Source organism: Pan troglodytes, chromosome X (assembly GCF_028858775.2).
Source record: "Pan troglodytes isolate AG18354 chromosome X, NHGRI_mPanTro3-v2.0_pri, whole genome shotgun sequence".
In the NCBI taxonomy this organism is placed as follows: Eukaryota; Metazoa; Chordata; class Mammalia; order Primates; family Hominidae; genus Pan; species Pan troglodytes.
The window spans coordinates 118,232,519-118,258,694 of NC_072421.2; the positions used below are offsets into that span (position 1 = coordinate 118,232,519).

Below are 26,176 nucleotides of genomic sequence, written 5' to 3' on the forward strand. Positions count from 1 at the left end.
TAGTAATATTCCATAGATTGTATCCAATGTGAGGGTAAAAAAAAATCCCAGATGTCTTGGAGTTGCCGTGATTCAGCATCCCAACTCAGATGATTGTCCTGTTGTCCAGTGACATAATGGCCTGATCAGTTCTCTTCTAGCAGACTGTCTGTTATGGTGGTTTGGTAGTGGTCTGTTGGGAAGCTGCATTTTTCCTTTTCTGTTTTTATGCTCTGGACCCCAAACAAAAACAGCTGGATTTATCCCATGGGTAGTCATGAACATTTCCAATTTGAGGGATTTTATATTCCCCAAACAGAAGGTTATATGGCATATATCAAATAATAATGATATCCAGCCAGGTTCCCCGTCGTACACAAATCAGTAACTGAAGATACAGTATTTCTAAGTATAATACTTCAGAGGAAGAGATAAGAATTACAATTCACTAAATTCGTGGAGGTGTTTCATTATAATAAATATGTCACTTATTAATAATGTAGCAATTATATATTAATGGAAATATGAATGTATGCCCAAGCAAAATGTCATAAATATTTTAACTTTGTTTATCTAGGTTCCTTAATTTTGAGACTATAATTATCAAGGCTCTTCAAGAAACTCAAAATGATTCTAATTTCTAAGGAGTATGCATTAAAACTGATATATAATGAAAGAAAAACAGTGAAAATGTATGCATCAGTTTCTAAAGAAATCATACTTGTCATTGTAGAGATTGATGCATGTAAATTAAATGTATTATACATTTTTATACTTGTATGTATTTTATACTTTGTATGAATACTTTTATTACACTTTTTAAGGCAGGTAAAAGAATGAGTAGATGTTATCAACTATAACAACAATTTGTTGAATACTGTGTTAAAACCAAGTAAAGGACCACAACTCCACGAGATCAGGAATGAATGAAGAAAATTGAGGGCCAGTTTTTAAATCATTGTTGAGACTATTAGGTTCATCTGTCTGTTTAAGAGTCTGGCCTTAGGGAATATAATTTATGCATGTAAAAAAATACAGGAGATGATTCACTGGAATTTCTCTTAATAATACCATGTTCATTAAGAATAGGTCATTGGGAGGAAAAATAAATAACATCTGAACTCATTAGTATAATTAATACTTGCCTCTTAGAATGAAAATTAAAGAACTCCAAATTTTAGCCTTGAATACTTTGAGAAATAGAAGATGAGTTAGTGAAATAATTTCTACTTAAAATCTTAGTTGTTACAGAGAATGACATGCCTCACTATTAATGTCCAATTCTAATTAAATGGATTGTTTTAGAAATGTATTTGTGAAATATAGCAAACATAGCTAGTCATACTAACAGGTGAAAACTGATATTTCAAATGACTAAATAGACTTAAGATTAGAGGAAGGTAGGAAAAGGTGTGCAACTAACAGAAGCAGTTAACCAAAAAATGAGCTTCAGGCATCAGTCTTATTTGGAAGACTATAAATCAACAGGCTAACGTTCAAAATATGGCAGACATCTTAATATCAATATATGCTAAATTGGTTTATCTTTAGGCAGAAACAAAGCAAAAAATTAAACTCATCCAACTCATACATTTGTTGTTGTTGTTGTTGTTGTTGTTGTTGTTTTTGAGATGGAGTCTTGCTTCATTGCCCAGGCTGGAGTGCAATGGCACGATCTCGGCTCACTGCAACCTCTGTCTTCCGGGTTCAAGCAATTCTCCTGCCTCAGCCTCCCGAGTAGCTGGGATCCCATGCGTGTGCCACCACACCTAGCTAATTTTTGTATTTTTAGTAGAGACAGGGTTTCACCATGTTGGCCAGGCTGGTCTCAAACTCCTGACCTCAGGTAATGCACCCGCCTTGGCCTCCCAAAGTGCTGGGATTACAGGTATGAACCACCACACCCGACCCAACGAATACATTTTTAAAATCCCATTTTAAAAGTAAAACCACAGTTTTCATATAACAAATGTTATTGCTCTTCATTTCATTCTCCAATTTTAAAATGCTTTACTTTCAGCCAATATGTGAATATAGGAGACTTCAAAGGCATAATCAATTACTCCCTTAAAGTTCATTATAAGTGTTCTCAGAACTCTACCACCTAGAATTTAAAGACGGGAAGATTTACTTTATAATTTTAATTTCTTATCACGAGACTCAATTGTCAATAACTGTTAACGTCCATTTAATAATCTATGGTGAAATAGGTAATTTCTTCTTATTTTCACAAGCGTGTGAGTAAAAGACTGGGTTTTAAGCAATAAATCATTTGTTCTAACTAAGCACATGCTTGGAAAAAGTGCTATTTTTCCAAACGTATGCCTTGAAAACAAATACAATTCAATTGCCTTTTTGGTTCATGGGAAGCCATACTGCGGTGGCTTCCAAGGTTGGCCAACCTGTTTTTATTCTTACCACCTCTTTCAAAAAGGGATGTTGTCTTTGTCCCCAAATTCTGGTGTTGTCCTATGCTGATGCATAATGAAGCCCTGAGGCTTGGAAACTTGCAAACCAATAAGATGATTTAATGATGAAACTGCATGTCAGTTTGACACTATTAATAGTCCTTGAGTGAGCTTAAATTTGAGACACTTTTAAAAGCAGCATGTAGTTCCAGTTTTGCTTCCCTTATCAGTGGAGCTTGAGATGTCTGTTCCTGCCGACTGATGTTTTAACAAATTTTTAGTTTCTCATGATGTGAAAGATTTTTGTATGCACGTCTTAGTCTGGATACTGTTTTCATTAGTTCTAATGCTGCTGCATGCAAATTTTGTTTAAAACCAAAATTGACTCTTCACATCTGGACTAGATTGGACATGGTGAGGAGGCTGGAAAGAAAGTCCTTTTTGCTCGGTAGGCTCTGGACAGCTTTCTTAGAGTTGACTTATCCAGGATTAAGAAAAAGTTTTCTTTTGCGTGACTAAATTCTTTCCACAGTTTGCTTGTGTAAGCATTTTAGATTTAAGCAAGTTCAACTTGAAATATATTTGAATATAAAGTAGAAACAGCTTCATTTAATGGGATAATAGCAATCTCTAACCCATCAAATTAATATCTACTAAATAGCTTCCAAAAAGCACTGACTGGAAAATATTTTTCACTAGCATGGCTTTATTCAGTTTCAAAAACAGTAGGAGCTAAAATGTTTGGACATTTATCCTGCATTTATTTTGTGTTTCACAAGGTTAAAATTTTGTATTTTGTAAAGTGTCTGAAAAGGAGTCCACAAAGTATTTCTGCTTTCTTGCTCCTGAATGCAAAGGTCTGAGAGAAGGCACATCCTCATTAGCTTCTGGGTGTTGTCAAACCCAATCCTCTCTCAAGTACCAAATGCCCAGATATATTTATTGGGATGTAGGAATCTCACTTAAGCAGCAGTTTTTGCTGATATAAAGACAAACATCTTGATTAAAGTGTAGGGAGATAGAAACTATACCAATTTGGGCAATTTTGGCTCTAATGTCTAATTTGTTGTGAAAGGGGAAGATGTTCTAAGCTAATGTTCTTAAAAGTAACTTATGAATTTCTTAAAAATAGTTTTTAAAAAGCTGTTTCAGGAAAAGCTGTTTTATTGCATGGCACAGATTAAATGTACAGATGTTATCTTAAAACAATGAAAGAGTTCCCCTAATTTGAATATTCAATACCAGCTGTTATTCACATCAATATTTTAACATTTTACCATCAAGATATTTAATACAAAGGATTGATACATATTTAACTGTTTAGAATTCTAGTTAAACTTGTCCAGATGAGTAAGAGGGAAGGAGAAATAACATTCTCCAAGTACCTACCATGTGCACAAGCTCTACTTATATATCTTGCTTAATCTTAGCAATGATTCCATGAGGTAGATTTTAACTCTCATTTTACAAACGAGGAAACTAAGGCTCAGAGAGGTCATACAACTTCAGGAAAGTTGTATGACCTCTCTGAGGTAATAAATGGCAGAACTGGAATTTGAACCTAAGTCTCCTTGTCTGCAAATCCTGTGTTTTGCAGAAAACTCTCCTCTTGTATTTCATAAAATGTTAAATCTTGGCCCAAATTCAAATCACCATCTTTATGGGTTATTGGAGAGAGGTATAAGTTGGCAAGACTCTGTTCCACAATGGGAAAATATGGGTAGGATTTGAATGAGTAAGTGTGGGATACTTGCACAGTATCATATTTGTGTGGCTGGAGTAATGTTTTTCTGTTTCCCTCTTAGACTGCAAAGTGGAGTGGGAGAATCTTGAAATTGAACTCAGTCCTGAGGTCTGATTTTCCTATTATTAGTCACTTTCAAGCCAGGTGATTTGTGACCATTTAAATGTTATGCTATTTCAAAGTCTTCTACATCTTTAGAAAAGGACATGAGGGAGGGTTAGTTAAGTGGGGCAATGAGAATGTAGAGTGTAATGTGCAAAAGCAGGACTAGCAGTTGCTTTGAAGATATCTGGGGAAGGCCGGGCATGGTGGTTCACGCCTGTAATCCCAGTACTTTGGGAGGCCAAGGTGGGCGGATCACCAGGTCAGGAGATCGAGATCATCCTGGCTAACGTGAAACCCCGTCTATACTAAAAATACAAAAAATTAGCCGGACGCAGTGGTGGGCGCCTGTAGTCCCAGCTACTCGGGAGGCTGAGGCAGGAGAGTGGCATGAACCCGGGAGGCGGAGCTTGCAGTGAGCTGAGATCGCACCACTGCATTCCAGCCTGGACAACAGAGTGAAACTCCGTCTCAAAAACCAACCAAACAAAAAACAAAAATTAGCTGGGCATGGTGGCGCGCGCCTGTAATCCCAGCACTTTGGGAGGCCAAGGTGGGTGGATCATGAGGTCAGAAGATTGAGACCACCCTGGCCAACATGGTGAAATCCTGTCTCTACTAAAAATACAAAAAAAAAAAAAAAAAAAAAAAATTAGCCGGGTGTGGTGGCGCGTGCCTGTAATCCCAGCTACACAGGAGGCTGAGGCAGGAGATTTGCTTGAACCTGGGAGGCGGAGGTTGCAGTGAGCCGAGATTGTGCCACTGCACTCCAGCCTGGACGACAGAGCAAGACTCCATCTAAAAAAAAAAAAAGATATTAAAATTAATGACAGGAAGAGTTTGGGTTCAGTTATAATTTAAGGGAAAAAACATTGAGGGGCCTAATCTACATTTTGCTCCGGATCCAATGATTTAATTTTTGGGAAGAAAAATCCAGTGATTAAAGTCATGCAAGGAGATGGCCTGGGGCTTGCTAAAAGTCAGGTTGCAGTTTCCATTGCATTCAAGAAAATCAGAAAAATAAATACAACTTTTAGAAGAAACTAAGTTTTCTCCCATTCATGTTTAGCCATTGGGGGGTCTCATACTTCTGGACTTGCTTAGACCTATGCTATCTAATATGGTAGCCTCTGCCCATCCATATGTGGCCACTGAGAACTTGAAATGTGACTAGTTTGAATTAAGATGTGCTGTAACTGTAAAATACACCCTGGATTTCAAAGACTTAATAAATAATGTAAATTATCTATTCTTTCCTGTTGATTATATATTGAAATGATAATATTTTGGATATGTTTGGGTTAAATAAAATATATTACTAAAAGTAATTTCACCTGTGTCTTTACTTTTTAAATGTGACTATTAGAAAATGTGAAATTAAAGGCTGGGCACGGTGGCTCACGCCTGTAATCCCAGCACTTTGGGAGGCCGAGGCGGGCAGATCACGAGGTCAGGGGATCGAGACCATCCTGGCTAACACGGTGAAACCCCGTCTCTACTAAAAATACAAAAAATGAGCCGGGCGCGGTGGTGGGTGCCTGTAGTCCCAGCTACTCGGGAGGCTGAGGCAGGAGAATGGCGTGAACCCGGGAGGCGGAGCTTGCAGTGAGCCGAGATTGCGCCACTGCACTCCAGCCTGGGCGACAGAGTGAGACTCCATCTCAAAAGAAAGAAAGAATATGTGAAATTATATATGGCTCATATTTTATCTATTGGACGGCGATGGGTTGGAGAAAAGGCAGTATTCCCTGAAGCTTCGTGCTAGAGGCACGTGCTTTAAAGTGGTAAGTATGAAAAAGATTTTCAGTGCCAGCATTCAGTCTTCCATCAAGCCAGGAAGTTTTTCCCTCTTCCCCTCAGATGGTACAGGGGTGGTATTTTGACTATTAGAATATTTCCATTAATTCAACACTTTGGGTAACTAGGTGGATGTCTGTATCATTCACTCACTAGATCAAAGCATTTTTTTTTCTAATGGAAGTCTGTCACTCATTAAAGGCAGTTATCCTATTTATCTCTCTAAAACCTGAGTCTTATTTTTAAGTCCTGCTCTTTCTGCTAGGGTTTTTGCCAAATTTCCAAAGCAATGGCATAACCAATGTGGCTATTCTTGCATGTAATCAGTAGAAACCTAAAGAAATGGGAACTATGTGGGTTAGAAGAAATAGCATTTATCAGGCAGGGCGCAGTGGCTCATGCCTGTATTCCCAGCACTTTGGGAGGCCAAGACGGGTGGATTACTTGAGGTCAGGAGTTTGAGACCAGCCTGGCCAACGTGGTGAAATCCCGTCTCTACTAAAAATACAAAAATTAGCCGAGTGTGGTGGTGTATGCCTGTAATCCCAGCTATTTGGGAGGCTGAGGCAGGAGAAACGCTTGAACTCGGGAGGCAGAGGTTGCGGTGAGCCAAGACCGTGCCACTGCACTCCAGCCTGGGCAAAAAAAAAAAAAAAAAAAAAAAAAAGCATTGATCAAATCCAGGAATTTTAAGACAAAAGGGCTGACCACTATATTCTAGTACTACATTATTAAATTACAGTTTGTCTTATTGCTCATGCAAAGCTTATGTGAAATGATTATTTGACTATGATGAATTATGAGTTTGGGCTCTTTCTGCTTTCCACAAAGTACCAGGCCTACTGCCTACTGTTGACCTCATAGATACCCAATATATACAAAGAAAATTATAGTGTATGGATGCCACACTAGTAAAGCTGGATTTTTTTTTATTATGGTAGAGACCCTAGAGATACACTATGTCATCATTTTATACTTTCCAAACAAGTCATTTTCCCATTACCCTTTAAATGCTTTATAGTATTCTATTTTTGGTTATATTAGAATTATTGACTATAGTTATTTTTTGTCATTTTTTTCAAACTTGTAAAAACTGTCAAGTATAGTTATTTTTAAAATTTGGGGCAATATTTTTTTGGGGGGGAGTTGATAAACATTGCTGAATGTCTTTGTGTGCCAAAAGAAAGCTAACTTCTATAAACATATGCTTTTCACATAACCACTCAGGCAAGTACTGAGTGCATCAAAGTCAGCCCATACCAAAAGGAACACAATATTGGTTTTTTTTTTTTTTTGAGATGGAGTCTCGCTCTTGTCCCCCAGGCTGCAGTGCAATGGCACGATTTTGGCTCACTGCAACCTCCACCTCCCAGGTTCAAGCAATTCTTCTGCCTCAGCCTCCCGAGTAGCTGGGATTACAGGTGCCCGCCACCATGCCCAGCTAGTTTTTCTATTTTTAGTAGACACAGGGTTTCACCATGTTGGCCAGGCTGGTCTTGAATTCCTGACCTCAGGTGATCTGCCAGCCTCAGCCTCCCAAAGTGCTGGGATTACAGGCATGAGCCACTGTGCCCAGCCAGAACACAATATTCTTAACAAATGAAAGGGAAATTAGCGGTACATCATCATTAGACTCTATTTTCAGCAACTTTTCTATTACAGGTATGCCCTGCTTTAAGAACACCCAATAACTGAGTTTGTTTAAATGCATTATAGAAAAATCTGGGCATTATGAATCAGATTTGATACACAAGCAACCTTTTAGCTTACTCCCCTGCCAGCCCACCGCCCCCAGAAAATAGCCAAGGGGTCTAAATCTATATTTTGCTCCAGATCCAATGTTTTACTTTTGAAAAGGAAGATTCAGTGATTGAACTCACACAAGGCAATGGTCTGGGGCCTGCTAAAAGTCATGCTGTGGTTTCCATTGCATTTGAGACAACCAGACAAACAAATACAACTTTTAGAGGAAATTTCAAGTTTTCTCTTATTCACATCTCAGCCAGGAGTGGGATCTTACACTTAGAATTGCTTAGACCTGTGCTGTCCAATATGACAGCCACTAGCCGTATGTAGAGTATATTCACAATCCCGATCAATTTCCATCAGACCTCCATTTTTTCCAACTCTCTCATCATGAGTGGGGTTAGGGTTATTGTTTTCGGTTACTGAATATATTATTTTTCTATGTAAAGCTAACAGACATATATGGTGATCAAATCTGTAACCACAACCTCAGTAGTACTATTTTCTGTTATTGATTCAGATTTTATCTGCAAGACTGGCTGCAAGTAAGTTCAGAGAGACAGCATATTATTTGAGACACCTAACATTTCGTTAAAAAAATACTCAGTATCGGCCGGGCGCAGTGACTCATGCCTGTAATCCCAGTACTTTGGGAGGCCGAGGCGGGCGGATCACCTGAGGTCAGGAGCTTGAGAACAGCCTGATCAACGTGGAGAAACCCTGTCTCTACTAAAAATACAAAATTAGCTGGGCGTGGTGGCACATACCTGTAATCCCAGCTACTTGGGAGGCTGAGGCAGGAGAATCGCTTGAACCCGGGAGGTGGAGGTTGGGATGAGCCGAGATCACGCCATCGCACTCCAACCTGGGCAACAAGAGCGAAACTCCGTCTCAAAAAAAAAAAAAAAATATGTATAAAGATACAATCAAGAGCATCAATTTGGCTTAAAAGGCAATGTTACCTTAGTACTCATTAGCAAAACACACAATGCAATGCATTCTGACATGTTTATGATGATACTCTGATGTACTAATGTAAGTGAAGATGATAAATGCAATAGAAAAATTTTAAATATACTGGTGTTGGGGGCAAGGTGACGCATAAGCTGTGTCACACTCTGAGAGATACTGTTTATTACTGTACTCACATTGAACATGATTTGATTGTAGTAATTGCATCTGAGACCACATATTAGGGGGCTTCATAAAGGGGTTTTGTTATTCTTCAAAACTAATAACGCTTCATCTTAACCAAAACCCTCAATGAGAATAATCAGAAATAAAGCAAAGTTTTACACACTACCCTGAGGATCAATAACTTCAAGCCCAAGGCCATCTTAAGGAAATTTTCTTTCTGGTTTGCTAAAGCTGTGGGAGACCATTACCATCATGAGGCCAGTTACAAGAAATATTGATCTCTAAAATGTCATGCTCTAACACTCTATGCGGACTCACAGCATGTGCTGGCCAGATTGCAGAACAAGTCAGCTCTAAGTATTTCACACATTTATCAGTAGAGGAGCTATTGCATTTACCACTGGATTAAGTTTCTGAGTAGCCATTGAAATTTGGGAAAAGGTATGGTAATGCAAAGTAGATAGGTTAGGACCTCCACACTGAAAACAGATATGGTACAGCTGTGAACATGGGAAAAATTCCCTGAACTTGTACAAGGAAACAAAATCCAGAACAGGCTGGGCGCAGGGACTCATGCCTGTAATCTCAGAACTTTGGGAGGCCGAGGCGGGTGGATCACCTGAGGTCAGGAGTTTGAGACCAGCCTGGCCAACATGGCAAAACCCCATCTCTACTAAAAATACAAAAAATTAGCCAGGTGTGGTGGTGGGCACCTGTAATCCCAGCTACTTGGAAAGCTGAGGCAAGAGAACTGCTTGAAACCAGGAGGCAGAGGTTGCAGTGAGCCGAGATTGTGCCATTGCACTCCAGTCTGGGCGACAGAGCAAAACTCTGTGTCAAAAAAACAAAACAAAACAAAATACAGAACAGATTCAACTCAGGTAAGTGAAACTGCCAGATGGCCAAAACAAGTTCTTCAAATTTCCACAGAACTCATTGACCCAGCAGGACTATATTTTTATCCAAATTGCAGCTGGGAGCTTGATTAACTGAGAAACAACACAATTAAATGACATGACATTCTTCATAGGCACCAATCCAATGTCAGTATCTGCAGGCTGAAGTACAGACAGTTACAATGAAATTGCGTATGCTCTGAGGAATGACACTAAATTCGCTTCCAGGAAAATTACTCAATTTTGTAAGTAATTTTCAGTTTTTTTTCTCAGGGATATTTTTCAACTTTCACTTTAATTTTCTTTAGTTGCTTAGTTGTACATTTTGAGAAGGCAAATCCATTGGAACTTGGGGAGGCTTAGAACATAAATCAGTATTAGAAGTAAAGGGAACACACAGCTAAAAGTTTTACTTTAATCACAAATTCACAACTAGAGATATCATTTGCATATCTTAGAACGCTAAAGACCTGTTAAAATTTTTTAACCAATCAGCAAAAATATGTGCCCCACAGATTTCTAATGTTCATAATTTAGAATTTATCACATATAATATTTATTAATAGTTTATTTGCAAAATTATTATTCTTAAAACACTTCTTTCCAACACATTTACAATGTTCATGTGTTTTAAAGAAAAAAACCACCCTCATTTAAAAATGTACTACTGACTTTAATGTGTGGTTATACCAGTGCCACCAAATAAGAAAAGAAAAAGAAACATACAGCTGTATTGGATATGTAGTTACTACTACAAATAATGACAACACATGTCCTATACAAAGATCATATTCACGCTTTTCTACCACTTCTCAGTCATTGTCAGAACCATTTGGAGGTAAGAAAACCAATGCATCATTGAAAATATGCCCAAATGCCCTAAGGCGGTATACCCCATACATCATCACATGCATCTGATTTGGAGTCAGTCCATTAAAAGTAACAGCCATATCTGAACAACAGCCTTCTACTACCTGGTTGGGGTGATAAGTCATTGCCTCTTTAATAGAAAGCCCAACAGATTTGGTATTAAATACATCTTTTCCATCAGCATCTTCTGCATTTTCTGCAAATACTCCAGCATATTTCAGGCAAACTGCTAGCTGTTTATCTTCAGATATCTTCCAAATCATCCCTCCCTGTTCAGGACACTTTTCTGGGATATTGAGAAGGCTGTTAAGTCTTTTCATTGATTCTACACTTAAGACAATTCCTCCTTCCATACCCACATATTCAAGGTCTCCAGATTTTATAGTGTGGCCTAGATAGAAAGGCTGTGATGGATCCTTTTTTAACAAAAAATACTTTAGGTTTTCAATGATAGCAAACGTAGTGGGGCGTGCAAGGAAGAACCAGTTGTATTGGTCTCTATACTTATCAAAGGCGTATTTGTAAGCTTTTCTCATCATTAACCACATGTCATTTGTGTCCATATTAATTGACTCAAACACTTTAACATTTTCAGAACTGAAGAACTCTGCTTTGTCACAGTGTTTGGTCCAAGTCTCCTTTACTGCAGCCCAAAGACTCACATCTTTGGGTTTTACAAGGATAATACAGTATACTCGAAAGCTCTTACTGAGCTCCATGCGTTCATCCTCTGAAATTTTCAAGATATCTTCTTTGTTAGGAGCTTGTAGGTGATGATGCTCATGGTGGTGCATTCTATTTCCATGACCAATCCTAATGTGTCCTAGCATAGTGATCAAAGCACAGAAAATGCTTCCAAGCATCACACCCTTCAAAAAGGAGCTGCTTTCAGAAAGCATTTTTCCTATAAAGAAGAAAAAGACTCTTAAAATACTTAATAGAAAAAGATTAGTCTATAAATTTGATTTGGTATTCCTTATATACTTACATTTTGCTTTTAATGTTTTTTTTAAAAGGTTCCCAAGCTCGAAATCAAGTTAGTTGCATATAGTACAAAAGGCTCTCAAAATCTTTAGCTTCCAATGGAATCTGATGACTGTTTGGTATAAACTGGAACTTTACAACAACTCCTCTATGGAGAAGTTTGTTTTGCACTTCATCTATGGGGATTTAATAAACCCTTGAAACCAGTGTTACAGAGGTTATCCATCCACCATTCTCTTTAAAGAATTTCACATCACAAGCTTGCATTATTTAAATACCTCTAAAAATATAGTGAACTTTTACACCAAAACCTTGGGTTGAACAGATAAAACCACCTATAAATGGCAAATCACCAATGGTATTGTGCTGACATATCTGTTCTCAACATAGTGCTTTCTTTAACTGATGGCTGCTGTCCTTAAGTGTTTTGAGTAAATCTAAACCAAGTTTCTTGAGAATAACACCATATAGGTTAATATTTACCCTTTTGTTCCTAAAACTAAATGGTTTCCAATACAGTATCCCAACTATTGATGTAATAGAAGCCCATAATAAAAAGTTACATTTTTTGGATCAAAAAGGAATATTGATAGATATATCTGGGGCCCATTAATAAACATTTTCATTTCCTCAAAAGGAATTTTCTTCTTCTTTGGGGAAGTAAAAATGGAAAAATTTACACTTTTATTTCAATTAGAAATTAAGAGGCAGGTGCAGTGGCTCATGGCTGTTATCTCAGCATTTTGGGAGGCTGAGGTGGGTGGATTCCTTGAGTTCAGGAGTTCGAGACCAGCCTGGGCAACATGGTGAAACCTTGTCTCTACCCAAAATCCAAAAAATTAGCCAGACGTGGTGGTGGGTGCCTGTAATCCCAGCTACTCGGGAGGCTGAGGCACAAGAGTCTCTTGAACTTGGGAAGCGGAGGCTGTAGTGAGCTGTGATCTCACCACGGCACTCCAGCCAGGGCATCAGAGTGAGACTCTGTCTCAGAAAAAATAAATAAATAAAAGAAATTAAAAGCTGACATTAAATAAACTTGTTGAAAAAAATTGTATGTTAACCATTTATTCTAGTAAAGGCTGAATTTTCCAATCTTCCCTCCATCTTCAGAAAAAAGCAATCTATTGAGCTACTTAGACTTCCCAGTTTTCTCTTATGGTTGAAAGGAGCCTTAGAAAACTACCCAATGTCAGTCACTTCTCTCATTTTACAGAGAGGAAATGGAAGTCCACAGAGGTTAAATAACTGACTCAGTCACACAGTTAGACAGTGGTATAAGTGGACTAGAAACCACATTTCTCAATATCAGTTTAATGGTTTTTTTCCATTACAGAAGAATAATTGCCATAGTGCTTCTACTACATTAGAGTTTAATAAATGGGTTACTGAATATCCTTGTTTTCATACAAATGGAAAAAAAGTGGGATCTGTTGACCATAACTGATATTTTGCACCCAACAGCACCATATTGCTACAAGGAAACCACTCCTGTGGTTTTCTGCTAGAGGAAATGGAATTTTGACTTCTACCAGAAAGACAAGGTGTGGAATAGCTTGGCAGATGTAATTTCTGAGCGGTGGGTGGGGCAAGAGGCAGGAAGACTTTCCTGTGTCACTCACAGAACTTGGTCAATAAACACAGTTCCAAGAAGAGAAGTGACAGAAAACAAGCTCGGCATAATATTAGAATTGTCGGCTGTGTGCAGTGGCTCACGCCTGTAATCCCAGCACTTTGGGAGGCCGAGGCGGGTGGATCACCTGAGGTAGGGAGTTCAAGACCAGCCTGGCCAACATGGTGAGACCCTGTCTCGACTAAAAATACAAAAATTAGCCGGGCATGGTGGCATATGACTGTAATCCCAGCTACTCAGGAGGCTGAGGCAGGAGAATTGCTTGAACCCGGGAGGCGGAGGTTGCAGGCAGTGAGCCAAGATCGCACCACAGCACTCCGGCCTGGGCAACAAGAGCGAGACTCTGTTTAAAAAAAAAAAAGAAAGAAAGAAAAAAGAAAAAGAATTGTCAGGTGCACTCTAAGATTAATTTATATAGGATTTTTGTATTTCATGTCACGCAGTTTTCATTATTTCTGGCCAATACATAATTCACACGTTTCTTTGCTCAATTATGGCATATGTGTCAGAATTCTTCCTGATGGTGATCCTACTCCTGGCTGCAAAAATAGTGATCAAAACTCAGTAAGTCTACACATTTTAAATAAAATAATTTGCAAAAATTATTCTAAGGAGATTTTTTCCCCATCACAGAGGCAAAAAATATAACACTAGGGATGCATATGATAGGATACTTTGTGCAGAAGGAAACTTAAAACTGCACACGAGCACAAATGAAACAGAAACTACCCCAATGGTTTTTAGATGAACCTTTTTGGGTGAAGGTAGTTGGGGTGAAGTACGGAAAACGAAGACGAAATAGGGAAGAGAAGTGAGAGGGAGGACATGGTAACCTCGATATCCCTCTGAGGGACCAAGAGAGCGCCCCCAGGAAGAAGACTCTCGGTCTCCTGTCCTGACAATCCTCCCGCTGCACCTGCCCAAGCATCCCGCGTGGAGCATGCTGGGAAAGGGCTGGGGCCCAGGCCTCCCCCAAGAGAGGGAGGGGAGTCAGGGTGCGCTTGGGGTGGGGGTCGAGGCCCCGCCACTCACCCGCGTCTAGAACGGCTTGGGGACGAGAAAGCGCAGCCGCGCACGGGTTTCCTCTCACGTTGGCGCACCACTCCGTTACGCTCCTGGCCAGGCTGTTCTAGCTGCAGGCGGTGTCCTCTCGTTGGTCTCGCTAAAGGTGGGGAGGGCCAGGAAACGAGCGCCGTGAAGGCGGGGGTAGTGGGGCGGGGCAAAGGAGCCGGCGGCTGGGCGGAGCCGTCCGTTTGCCCGCCCGCGCAGGCGTCGGAAGGGCCGGCGCGCCCGCTGCGCGCACACTGCGTGCCCTTTCTCCCCGCCCCCTGCCGAGTTCAGAGACTTGCTATAGGCCTGCGTGACCCGGGCGCTCTCCTTTACCCAACGGGCGCCCAGAGAAGAGGCCGTGCGTACGACTCGCTGACACCTCCCATTTCACCTTCCTGGCATGGAAATTGCGAGAGCGAGAGATTCTTGCTCCCGGTGTCGCTTTTTATCAGACCTCTTGATGGTTTCTCTGATGTACCCCTGCGTCCTTGAACCCTCATATTGCCCACCCCCCCAGTACTCCTGGGCTGAGACCAAAACGCAAGCCACTGAAATAGTCACGTAATTATGACACCAACGGTTTCCTATTATTACTGGAATGAGCTCTGAAGCCCCACTGCCTGGAATCCAATCCTGTCTTCACCACACCTTTTGATATCCCAGGAAAGTTACTTCACCTCGCTGTGCCTCAGTTCCCTCATTTGTAAAGTACAGAAAATGTCACAGTAGTGCCTATTTCATAGAAAATTAGATGAGATAGTGCATATGACTCCCTTAGCAAAATTTCAAGCCTAGAGTAAGCATTTACTAAAAAGTACTGGCTGTTATTATTCACCCCAGTATTTCTAGTACTTAACCACAGTGCCAGCACGCAGTGGACAGTAAATATTAGTGGAATTAATGAATATTAGAACTACAGCTGAGGAACCAGGCCTAAAAAGGATAAGGAAATTTCAAAAGTCCACACAGCAAGTTAATGGCAGAGGTGGGACTGGAATCCAGGTCTTTTTTTTTTTTTTTTTTTTTTTTTTTGAGACGGAGTTTCACTCTTGTTGCCCAGGCTGGAGTGCAATGGCACGATCTCGGCTCACTGCAACCTCTGCCTCCCGGGTTCAAGCGATTCTTCTACCTCAGCCTCCCTAGTAGCTGGGATTACAGACGCCCGCCACCACACCCGGCTAATTTTTGTATTATTAGTAGAGACGGGGTTGGCCAGGCTGGTCTTGAATTCCTGACTTCAGGTGATCCACCCGCCTCGGCCTCCCAAAGTGCTGGGATTACAGGCTTGAGCCACTGCGCACGGCCCCCAGGTCTTCTAATTAAGAGTGCAGAGCTCTCTTTCCACGAAATATTTGATGTGTCTCTTTTTTTTTTTTCTTGAGACCGAGTTTCGTTCTTTTTGCCCAGGCTGGAGTGCAATGGCGGGATCTCGGTTCACTGCAGCCTCTGCCTCCCGGGTTCAAGTGATTCTCCTGCCTCAGCCTCCCTAGTGGCTAGGATTACAGGTGTGTGCCACCACGTCTGGTTATTATTATTATTTTTTTTAGTAGAGACGGGGTTTCGCCGTGTTGGCCAGGCTGGTCTCGAACTCCTGACCTCAGGTGTTCCACCCGCCTCGGCCTTCCACAGTGCTGGGATTACAGCTGTGAGCCACCGATCTGTCTTTTAAAATTCATTTTTGGCCAGGCGCAGTGGCTCACGCCTGTAATCCCAACACTGTGGGAGGCCGACGCAGGTGGATCACCTGAGGTCAGGAGATCAAGACCATCCTGGCTAACACGGTGAAACCCCGTCTCTACTAAAAATACAAAAAATTAGCCGGGCGCGGTGGCATGCGCCTGTAGTCCCAGCTACTCGGGAGGCTGAGGCAGGAGAATGCCGTGAACCCGGGAGGCGGAGCTTGCAGTGAGCCGAGATAGCGCCACTGCAGTCTGGCCTGGGCGAAAGAGCGAGACTCCGAGGCGGGCGGATCACGAGGTCAGGAGATCGAGACCATCCTGGCTAACACGGTGAAACCCCGTCTCTACTAAAAATACAAAAAATTAGCCGGGCGAGGTGGCGGGCGCCTGTAGTCCCAGCTACTCGGGAGGCTGAGGCAGGAGAATGGCGTGAACCCCGGGGCAGAGCCTGCAGTGAGCCCAGATAGCACCACTGCACTCCAGCCTGGGCGACAGAGCGAGACTCCATCTCAAAAAAATAAAAATAAAAATAAAATAAAATAAATAAAATAAAATAAAAATTAGTTGGGCGTGGTGGCTCACGCTTGTAATCCCAGCTACTCTGGAGGCTGAGGCAGAAGAATTGCTTGAACCTGGAAGGTGGAGGTTGCAGTGAGCCGAGATCGTGCCACTGCACTCCAGCCTGGGAGAGTGAGCAAGACTCCATCTCAAAAAAAAAAAAAATTCATTTTTGTGGCAGAAGGCTTTTTGCTAAAAAGCCCAAATTTTTACAATTATTTAAAGTGTATTGTTACTAGGTTCCATTAAGATAAAATTGAGTGGTGACTTACTCGGGCCTGAGTTCCTAAAGACACACATGTATTTGAGTGTTGTCAGTGACCTAGTTTAAGTAGACTGAAGGTTTCAGGGAACTCTGAAACAATGAACAAATATATTGTAGGTAGTTACTATCCTGGCAACACTATCTTAAAATCTGGAGATACAGTGGTGAGCAAAATAAGTACCCTGACTTCATGGAGCTGTCAGTCAAGTGGGGAAGAAAGACATTAAACAATTTATTACTAATAATTATAATGGTGGTATGTTTTCTAAAGGAATACCAAAATGAATTTTATTTCTGACAGTGGGCACCCTGGAAAAGAAAAAATGAATTTTAGAACTGGAAAAGAATTTAAGACCGTGGAATATTTTCATTATATTTTGTTAAGTAATATAGTCTATTTCACATATTATATAAAATATATATGTATGTATGTATATATACCTATATAGTTAAGTGAAACAAATTGCAGAATACTGCATATTATATGATTATGTTTTGGTGGAAACAAACATGTGCACATAGGTTTGATCTGTTCGTATGAACAAAGAGAGTTATGGAAGAATACTTAGCAAGCTCTTAATATTGATTACATCAGGAGGTTGAGGTGGGGATGATTAGCTTTGTCTTTATACATCCTTGTATTGCATTGTTTCACTGGTTATAAACAGCACCTATTTTGAATTTGAAGACCAGCAAATAAAGGGACCTTAAAATTACAGGGACAAAAAGAAAAAAAAGAAAAGATACCAATAAAAATATCTTTCAAAGAATGCAGAGAACCAGTCTGTCCTCGCAAAAAGGGACCAGGAAGGACAGAAATGACACTCAGAATTCAGACTGTGATGAAGAGGCAATATAAAATGTTTCTCCTAGAAAATAAGGGCACCTATTTGAGACGATGAATATGTTCATTAGCTTGATTGTGGTAATCATTTCACAGTGTATACATATAGCAAATCATCACATTGTGCACTTTAATTGTATACATTTATTTGTCAAACATACCTCAATAAAGCTGGAAAAAAATAAAATGATTCTTCTTTTAGTATAGAAAAGTACTGTATACCAAACTGGAAGTATTAATAATATAAGAGCAGCGCTTCTTATAGTGGTTGGTAATTTTAAAAAATATTATTTAAAAAATGACACAAGAGACCAGGCATGGTGGCTCACACCTGTAATCCCAGCACTTTGGGAGGCCGAGGCAGGCGGATCACCTGAGGTCAGGAGATCGAGACCATCCTGGCTAACACGGTGAAACTCCGTCTCTACTAAAAATACAAAAAATTAGCCAGGCGTGGTGGCGCGCGCCTGTAATCCCAGCTACTTGGAAGGCTGAGGCAGGAGAATCGCTTGAAACTGGGAAGCGGAGATTGTAGTGAGCCGAGATCATGCCATTGCACTGCAGCTTGGGTGACAGAGCGAGACTCCGTCTCACACACACACACACAAAATTGACACAAGATGCTCTGAAACAGAATAAACCATGGGATTTTCAACACCAAAAGCGCTGGTAATAAGAAATTGTCTAAGAACCCAGTTCTTTACTTGACAAATAACTTACATATACTTAGCATTTTAAATAAAGTTAGTGAGATGATTGACTTATGGCTTTTTTTTTTTGAGACAGAGTCTCACTCTGTCACTCAGGCTGGAGTGCAGTGATGTGATCTTGGCTCACTGCAACCTCCATCTCCCAGGTTCAAGTAATTCTCCTGTCTCAGCCTCTCGAGCAGCTGGGACTACAGGCGCATGCCACCACGCCTGGCTAATTTTTGTATTTTTAGTAGAAACAGGGTTTCACTACATTGGTCAGGCTGGTCTCGAACTCTCAACCTCAGGTGATCCACCTGCCTCGGCCTCCCAAAGTGCTGAGATTACAGGCGTGAACCACCACGCCCAGCCAGTAATGGCGTTTTTTTAAGACAACATTCCATATCTCAGCCCTAATTTAAAAAACATGTGCAATTAGTATCTATTAAAATTAAGATGTTCATACTTTTTGGCCCAGCAAACCCATTCTAGTAATCTCTCCCACAGAAATAGGGGCAAATGCATTATTGTTTTTTTGTTTTTGTTTTTTTTTTTTTTTTTTTGTTTTTGTTTAGAGTCAGGGTCTCACTCTGACACCCAGGCTGGAGTGTAGTGGTGCAATCATGGCTCACTACAGCCTCCAACTCCTAGGCTCAAGCAATCCTCCTGCCTCAGCCTTCCAAATATGGGGCCTACAGGCAGGCACCACCACCCTGGATAATGTTTTGTAGAGACAGGGGCTTGCTGTGTTGCCCAGGCTGGTCTTGAGCTCTGGCCTCAAGTAATTCTCCAGCCTTGGACTCACAAAGTGCTGAGATTACAGGCGTGCGCCACTGTGTCAAGCCAGCAGTATTTTTTTTTTTTAACTTTCATTTTAGGTTAAGGGGTAATGTGCAGGTTTGTTATATAGGTAAACTGCATGTCTTGGGGGTTTGGCATACAAATTATTTTGTCACCCAGGTAATAAGCATAGTTCCCAATAGTTAGTTTTTTAATCTTCTCCTTCTCCCACCCTCCACCCTCAAGTAATCTCTGGTGTCTGTTGTTCCCCTCTTCGTGTCATGTGTTCTCATTGTTTAACTCTCATTTATAAATGAGAGTGCGGGTGTGGTGGCTCACGCCTGTAATCCCAGCACTTTGGGAGGCCAAAGCGGGCAGATCACCTGAGGTCAAGAGTTCGAAACCAGCCTGACCAACATGGTGAAACCCCGTCTCTACTAAAAATACAAAATTAGCTGGGTGTGGTGGCGCACACCTGTAATCACAGCTACCCGGGAGGCTGAAGCAGGAGAATTGCTTGAACCTGGGAGGCAGAGGTTGCAGTGAGCCAAGATCACACCATTGCATTCCAGCCTGGGCGACAAGAGCAAAACTCTGTCTCAAAAAAAGAAAAAAAAAAGGCATGGCGCAGTGGCTCACGCCTGTAATCCCAGCACTTTGGGAGGCCAAGGCAGGCAGATTGCCTGAGGTCAGGAGTTTGAGACCAACCTGGCCAACATGGTGAAACCCCGTCTCTACTAAAAATAAAAAAAATTAGCCAGGCATGGTGGCACACAAGTGTAGTCCCAGCTACTCGGGAGGCTGAGGCAAGAGAATCGCTTGAGCCTGGGAGGCAGAGGTTGCAGTGAGCCGAGATCACACCACTGCACTCCAGCCTGGGTGACAGAGCAAGACTCTGTCTCAAAAAATAAAAAACAGAACATGTGGTATTTTTTTCTTTGTTCCTATGTTAGTTTGCTTATGAGAATGACTTCAGCTCCATCCATGTTGCTGCAAAGGACATGGTCTCATTCTTTTTTATGGCTGCATAGTATTCCATGGTACATACATGCCACATTTTCTTTAGCCAGTCTACCATTGATGGGCATTTAGGTTGATACTATGTTTTTGGTATTGTGAATAGTGCTGCAATAAACATATGCATGCATATGTCTTTATGGTAGAATGACTTATATTCCTTTGGGTATATTCTCAATAATGGGATGGCTATGTCAAATGATAATTCTGTTTTAAGCCCTTTGTGGAATCACCACACTGCTTTCCACAATTGCTGAACTAATTACATTTTCACCAGAAGTGTATAAACATTACCTTTTCTCCACAACCTTACCAGCATCTGCTATTTTTGACTTTTTAATAATAGCCATTCTGACTGGCACAAGATGGTATCCCACTGTGGTTGCGATCTACATTTCTCTAAAGATTAGTGATGATGAGCATTTTTTCATATATTTGTTGGCCACATGTATGTCTTCTTTTGAGAAGTGCCCGTTCATGTCTGTATTAGTCTGTTTTCACACTGCTATAAAGATACTACCTGAGACTGAATAATTTATAAAGGAAAGAGGTTTAATTGACTCACACTTCTTCTTTTCCTTCTTCTTCTTTTTTTTTTTTTTTTGAGACAGTCTCACTCTGTTGCCCAGGCTGCAGTGCAGTGGCACAATCTCGGCTCACTGCAACATCTGCCTGCCAGGTTCAAGCAATTCTCCCACCTCAGCCTCCCGAGTAGCTTGGACTACAGCCGCATGCAACCACACCCAGCTAATTTTTGTATTTTTAGTAGAGACAGGGTTTCACCATGTTGGCCCAGATGGTCTTGAACCCCTGACGTCAGGTGATCCGCCCACCTCGGCCTCCCAAAGTGCTGGGGTTACAGGCTTGAGCCACTGTGCCGGAACTGACTCACAGTTCTGCATGGCTAGAGAAGCCTCAGGAAACGTACAATCATAGTGGAAGGTGAAGGGGAAGCAAGGCATGTCTCCTCATGGTGGCAGGAGAGAGAGAGAGGAAGAGTGAGGAAGTGCTACACTTAAAACAATCAGCTCTAGTGAGAAGTCCCTCACTATCATGAGAGCAGCTTGGGAGAAACCGTCCTCATGATCCATTCACCTTTCACTGGGTCTCTCCCTGGACACGTGGGGATTACAATTCGAGATGAGATTTGGGTGGAGACACAAAGCCAAACAATATCATTGTCCTTTGCCCACTTTTTAATGGTGTTGTTTTTTGCTTGTACATTCATTTAAGTTCCTTATAGTTTCTGGATATTAGACCTTTGTTGGATACATAGTTTGCAAATATTTTCTCCCATTTTGTAGGTTGTCTGTTTACTCTGTTGAGAGTTTCTTTTGCTGTGCAGAAGCTCTTTGGATAATTAGGTCCCATTTGTCAATTTTTGTTTTTGTTGCAATTGCTTTTGGCATCTTTGTCATGAAATCTTTGCCAGGGCCTATGCCATTTAGTATTTTCTAGGTTATCTTTCAGGGTTTTTATAGTTTTAGGTTTTACATTTAAGTCTTTAATTTATCTGGAGTTAATTTTTTTATTTTTTATTTTTATTTTTTGAGACGGAGTCTCGCTCTGTCGCCCAGGCTGGAGTGCAGTGGTGCAATCTTGGCTCACTGCAACCTCCACCTCCCGGGTTCAAGCGATTCTCCTGCCTCAGCCTCCTGAGTAGCTGGGATTACAGGCATGCACCAGCATGCCCGGCTGAATTTTGTATTTTTAGTAGAGATGGGGTTTCACCATGTTGGTCAGGCTGGCCTCAGACTCCTGACATTGTGATCTGCCTGCCTTGGTCTCCCACAGTGCTGGGATTACATTGAGTTGATTTTTGTGTATGGTGTAAGGAAGAGGAACATACTTCAAAATAATAAGAGCCATATGTGACAGCCCCACAGCCAACATCATACTGAATGGGCAGAAGCTGGAAGCATTCGCCCTTGAAAACTGGCACAAGACAAGGATGCCTTCTCTCATTGCTCCTATTCAACATAGTATTGGAAGTCCTGGGCAGGGCAATCAGGCAAGAGAAAGAAATAAATGACATCCAAATAGGAAGAGAGGAAGTCAAACTGTCCCTGTTTGTGGATGATATGATTCTACATCTAGGAAACCCCATAGTCTCTGCCCAAAAGCTCCTTGATCTGATAACTTTAGCAGAGTTTCAGGATACAAAATCAATGTACAAAAATCAGTAGTATTCCTATATGCCAACAACATCCAATTGAGAGCCAAATCAGGAACACAGTCTCATTCACAATAGCCACAAAAGAATGAAATACCTAGGAATACAGCAACCAGGGAGGTGAAAGAACTCTACAAAGAGAACTACAAAACACTGCTCAAAGACATCAGAGATGACACAAACAAATGGAAAAACATTCCATGCTCATAGATAGGAAGAGTCAATATTGTTAAAATGGCCATACTGCCCAAAGAAATTTACAGATTCAATGTCATTCCTATCAAACTACCAGTGACATTCTTCAGATAATTAGAAAAAACAATTTAAAAATTCATATGGAACCGAAAGAGAGCCTGAATAGCCAAGGCAATCCTAAGCAAAAGAACAAAGCTGCAGGCACCAAGTTACCTGACTTCAAACGATACTACAGGCCTACAGTGACCAAAACAGCATGGTACTGGTACAAAAACAGGCACATAGACAAATGAAATAGAATAGAGAGCTCAGAAATAATGCTTCACACCTACAACCATCTGATTTTTGACAAAGTTAAAAAAAAAAAGCAATGGGGAAAGGACTCCCTATTCAATAAATGGTGCTGGGATAACTGGCTAGCCGTATGCAGAAAATTGAAACTGGATATTCTTGTTTATAATAGCAAAAGTGGGAAATAGCCATTAATAAGGGAATGTTTGAGTTCATTATGGTACATCCATATAATGGAATATTAAGCATAAAATAGAGAGCTTATTTCACTAACCTATACTAAACACTTCCTTAAACACAGTAAGCTACACCTTGTGTGGGAGAGTTGCTTTGAATTTGGTGGCTTTCATGTACACAGCACGCAAGGCAAGAATGCATTAAAAACTGACGACACTGCATTTTGGGTAAGGCTCTTCTATCAAACGCATGCATTATTCAGCATGAGAGGTCATTAATTTCTAGTAATTAGTGATTCACTTGCACGTGAGCACTCAAATCTGCCCAAATGCCTTTGGGAAATTAAGACAGCTTTCCACAAGAGTTCACTGGAATAAAAAATATTGAAGGACATCTACAGTGAATTTTCTGCATAACATCTTTTTGAAGGGTTAAAAATGTTTTCTGTGATTACCTTAATAAAGTGCCTATAATATATGTATCTCTTCTGCCCAGAGTTTCTCAACTGTTCATGTTCAATAAACAAACTCTCCTGTCTGAACAAATGTATTATTGTTTCCATTTGTGTATAGTGTAATCTTTAAATGAATCTCATTTGTGTGTTCAGGCATATTCATGCTTGTAATTTCATTTCAAAAATTTTTTTTTATTTGATGGCCATCTGAGGGTTTTTTTTTTTTTTCTTGAGTCAGACTCTCACTCTGTTGCCCAGTCTGGAGTGCAGTGGTGCCATCTCAGCTCACTGCAACCTCTGCCTCCTGGATTCAAGCGATTCTTGAACCTCAGCCTCCCAAGTAGCTGGGATTACAGGTGCACACTACCACGCCTGGCTAATTTTTTTGTATTTTGAGTAGAGACAGGGTTTCACCATATTGGCCAGGCTGGTCTCAAACTCCTGACCTCAAGTGATCCACCCTCCTCGGCCTCCCAAAGTGCTAGGATTACAAGCGTGAGCCACAGCGCCCAACCAGAGCTTTCTTTTTTTTTAATTAACAAACCCATTCACCCTCCAGCAAACATATATTAAGTGTTTGCAATACATCCGGCATTGTGTTAATCATTATTTAAACTTTTTTATTATGGGTAATTTCAAACATATACAAAAGTAGAAAAAAAATTATAATGAAATCACTTTTTATGTAGATTTAACATCATCAACTCAAAGCCAGTCTAGTTATACCTGTACCCATATTTCATTCCTTTCTAGATTATTCAAAAGTGTCTCCTGGACATTATATAATTTTATATAATTTCCCCGGGCACGGTGGCTCACGCCTGTAATCCCAGCACTTTGGGAGGCCGAGGCGGGCGGATCACGAGGTCAGGGGATCGAGACCATCCTGGCTAACACGGTGAAACCCCATCTCTACTAAAAATACAAAAAATTATCCGGGCGTGGTGGCGGGCGCCTGTAATCCCAGCTACTCGGGAGGCTGAGGCAGGAGAATGGCATGAACCCTGGGGGGCGGAGCCTGCAGTGAGCCGAGATCGCGCCACTGCACTCTAGCCTGGGCGACAGCGAGATTCGGTCTCAAAAAAAAAAAAAAAAAAAAAATTATATAATTTCATCCACAAACATTTCTGTATATCTCTATAAGACATAAGGAGTTCTTAAGAAAAACCCACAATACCACTAGAACAACTAAAAACTTCCTTAATATGATCAAACATCCAGTCTGTGTTCAAATTACCAATATCACAAATGTGATTTTTTAATAGTCTGAATCAGAATCCAAATAGTCTTCACATTGTGATTGTTTATGTGTCTCTTAGTTCTCTGTTGTCTATAGATTTCTTCTCTCTCTTTCTCCCCTTGATATTTATTTATTGAAGAAATCTGGTTGTTTGTCTTTTTTGTTTGTTTTAGAGACAGGGTTTCACTCTGTCACCCAGTCGGGAGTGCAGTGGTGCAATCATAGCTCACTGCAGCTTCAAACTCCTGGGCTCAAGTGATTCTCCTGCCTCAGCATCCCAAGTAACTGGGACTACAGGCTCATGCCACTGCACCCAGATGTTTTTTTTTAATTTTTTGTAAAAATGCACTTTGTTGCCCAGAGTGGTCTTGAACTCCTGGCTTGAAGTGATCTTCCTGCCTTGGCATCCCAAAGTGCTGGGATTACAGTCATGAGCCACTGCACCCAGCCTTATTTTCTTGTACCTTTACCTAGTCTGGTGCTGATTGCCTCATCCTGGTTCCTTTAATATATTTCTCTGTCTTTTGTGTTCCTCATAAACAGGTAGTTGGATCTTAAGTAGGGCTGGGCTGGGTGTGATGGTGGCTCACGCCTGGAATCCCAACACTTTGGGAGCCTGAGGTGGGAGGGTTGCCTGAGCCCAGGAGGTGGAGGCTGCAGTGAGCTAACTTCAGCCTATGATCGCGCCACTGCACTCCATTGTGGCGACAGAGTGAGACCCCATTTCAAAAAAACAAAAATAAAATAAAAAGTAAAGTAGGGTTGCCAGATTCAGCAAAGATAAATGCAGGACTCCCAGTTAAATTTAATTTCAGATAAACAATGAATGGTTTTGTAGTATAAGCATGTCCCAAATATAATGTATGGGACATACTAAATATTGCATGGGACGTGCTTACATGAATATATATATATATTTATATAAATATATATTTATATAAATTTCACATATATAGTTCACATATAAACATATAATTTATATATATAATATATACAAAGAAATAAACTATATATATATGTATATATATAGTTGTTTTTTTTTTTTAGGTGGAGTCTCGCTCTTTCGCCCAGGCTGGAGTGCAGTGGCGCCATCTCTGCTCACTGCAAGCTCCGCCTCCCGGGTTCATGCCATTCTCCTGCCTCAGCCTCCCGAGTAGCTGGGACTACAGGTGCCCACCACGATGCCCGGCTGATTTTTTGTATTTTTAGTAGAGACGGGGTTTCACCATGCTAGCCAGGGTGGTCTCAATCTCCTGACTTCGTGATCCGCCCGCCTCGGCCTCCCAAAGTGCTGGGATTACAGGCGTGAGCCACTGCGCCCGGCCTATATATAGTTGTTTATTTGAAATTCACTTTTCACTGGGCATCCTGAATTTTACCTGGCAACACTAAGCTTAATCTCAAGGCTATGCTAGATTCAAGATCAATATTTTTTTGAGACAGAGTCTCACTTTGCTGCCCATGCTGGAGT

General features: G+C 40.9%; 1 protein-coding gene across 1 annotated transcript; it reads right to left on the bottom strand.

Annotated features, from left to right (window-relative positions):
- Positions 1-10,085: 10,085 nt before the first annotated feature.
- Positions 10,086-14,487, bottom strand: C1GALT1C1 (C1GALT1 specific chaperone 1). The gene is made up of 2 exons (XM_521245.8): positions 14,326-14,487; positions 10,086-11,583 (listed from the first exon to the last, which is right to left on the bottom strand). The coding sequence occupies exon 2, from the start codon at positions 11,576-11,578 to the stop codon at positions 10,622-10,624; it is 957 nt and encodes a 318-aa protein (XP_521245.3). The 5' UTR covers positions 11,579-11,583; positions 14,326-14,487; the 3' UTR covers positions 10,086-10,621.
- Between the last annotated feature and the right edge of the window lie 11,689 nt (positions 14,488-26,176).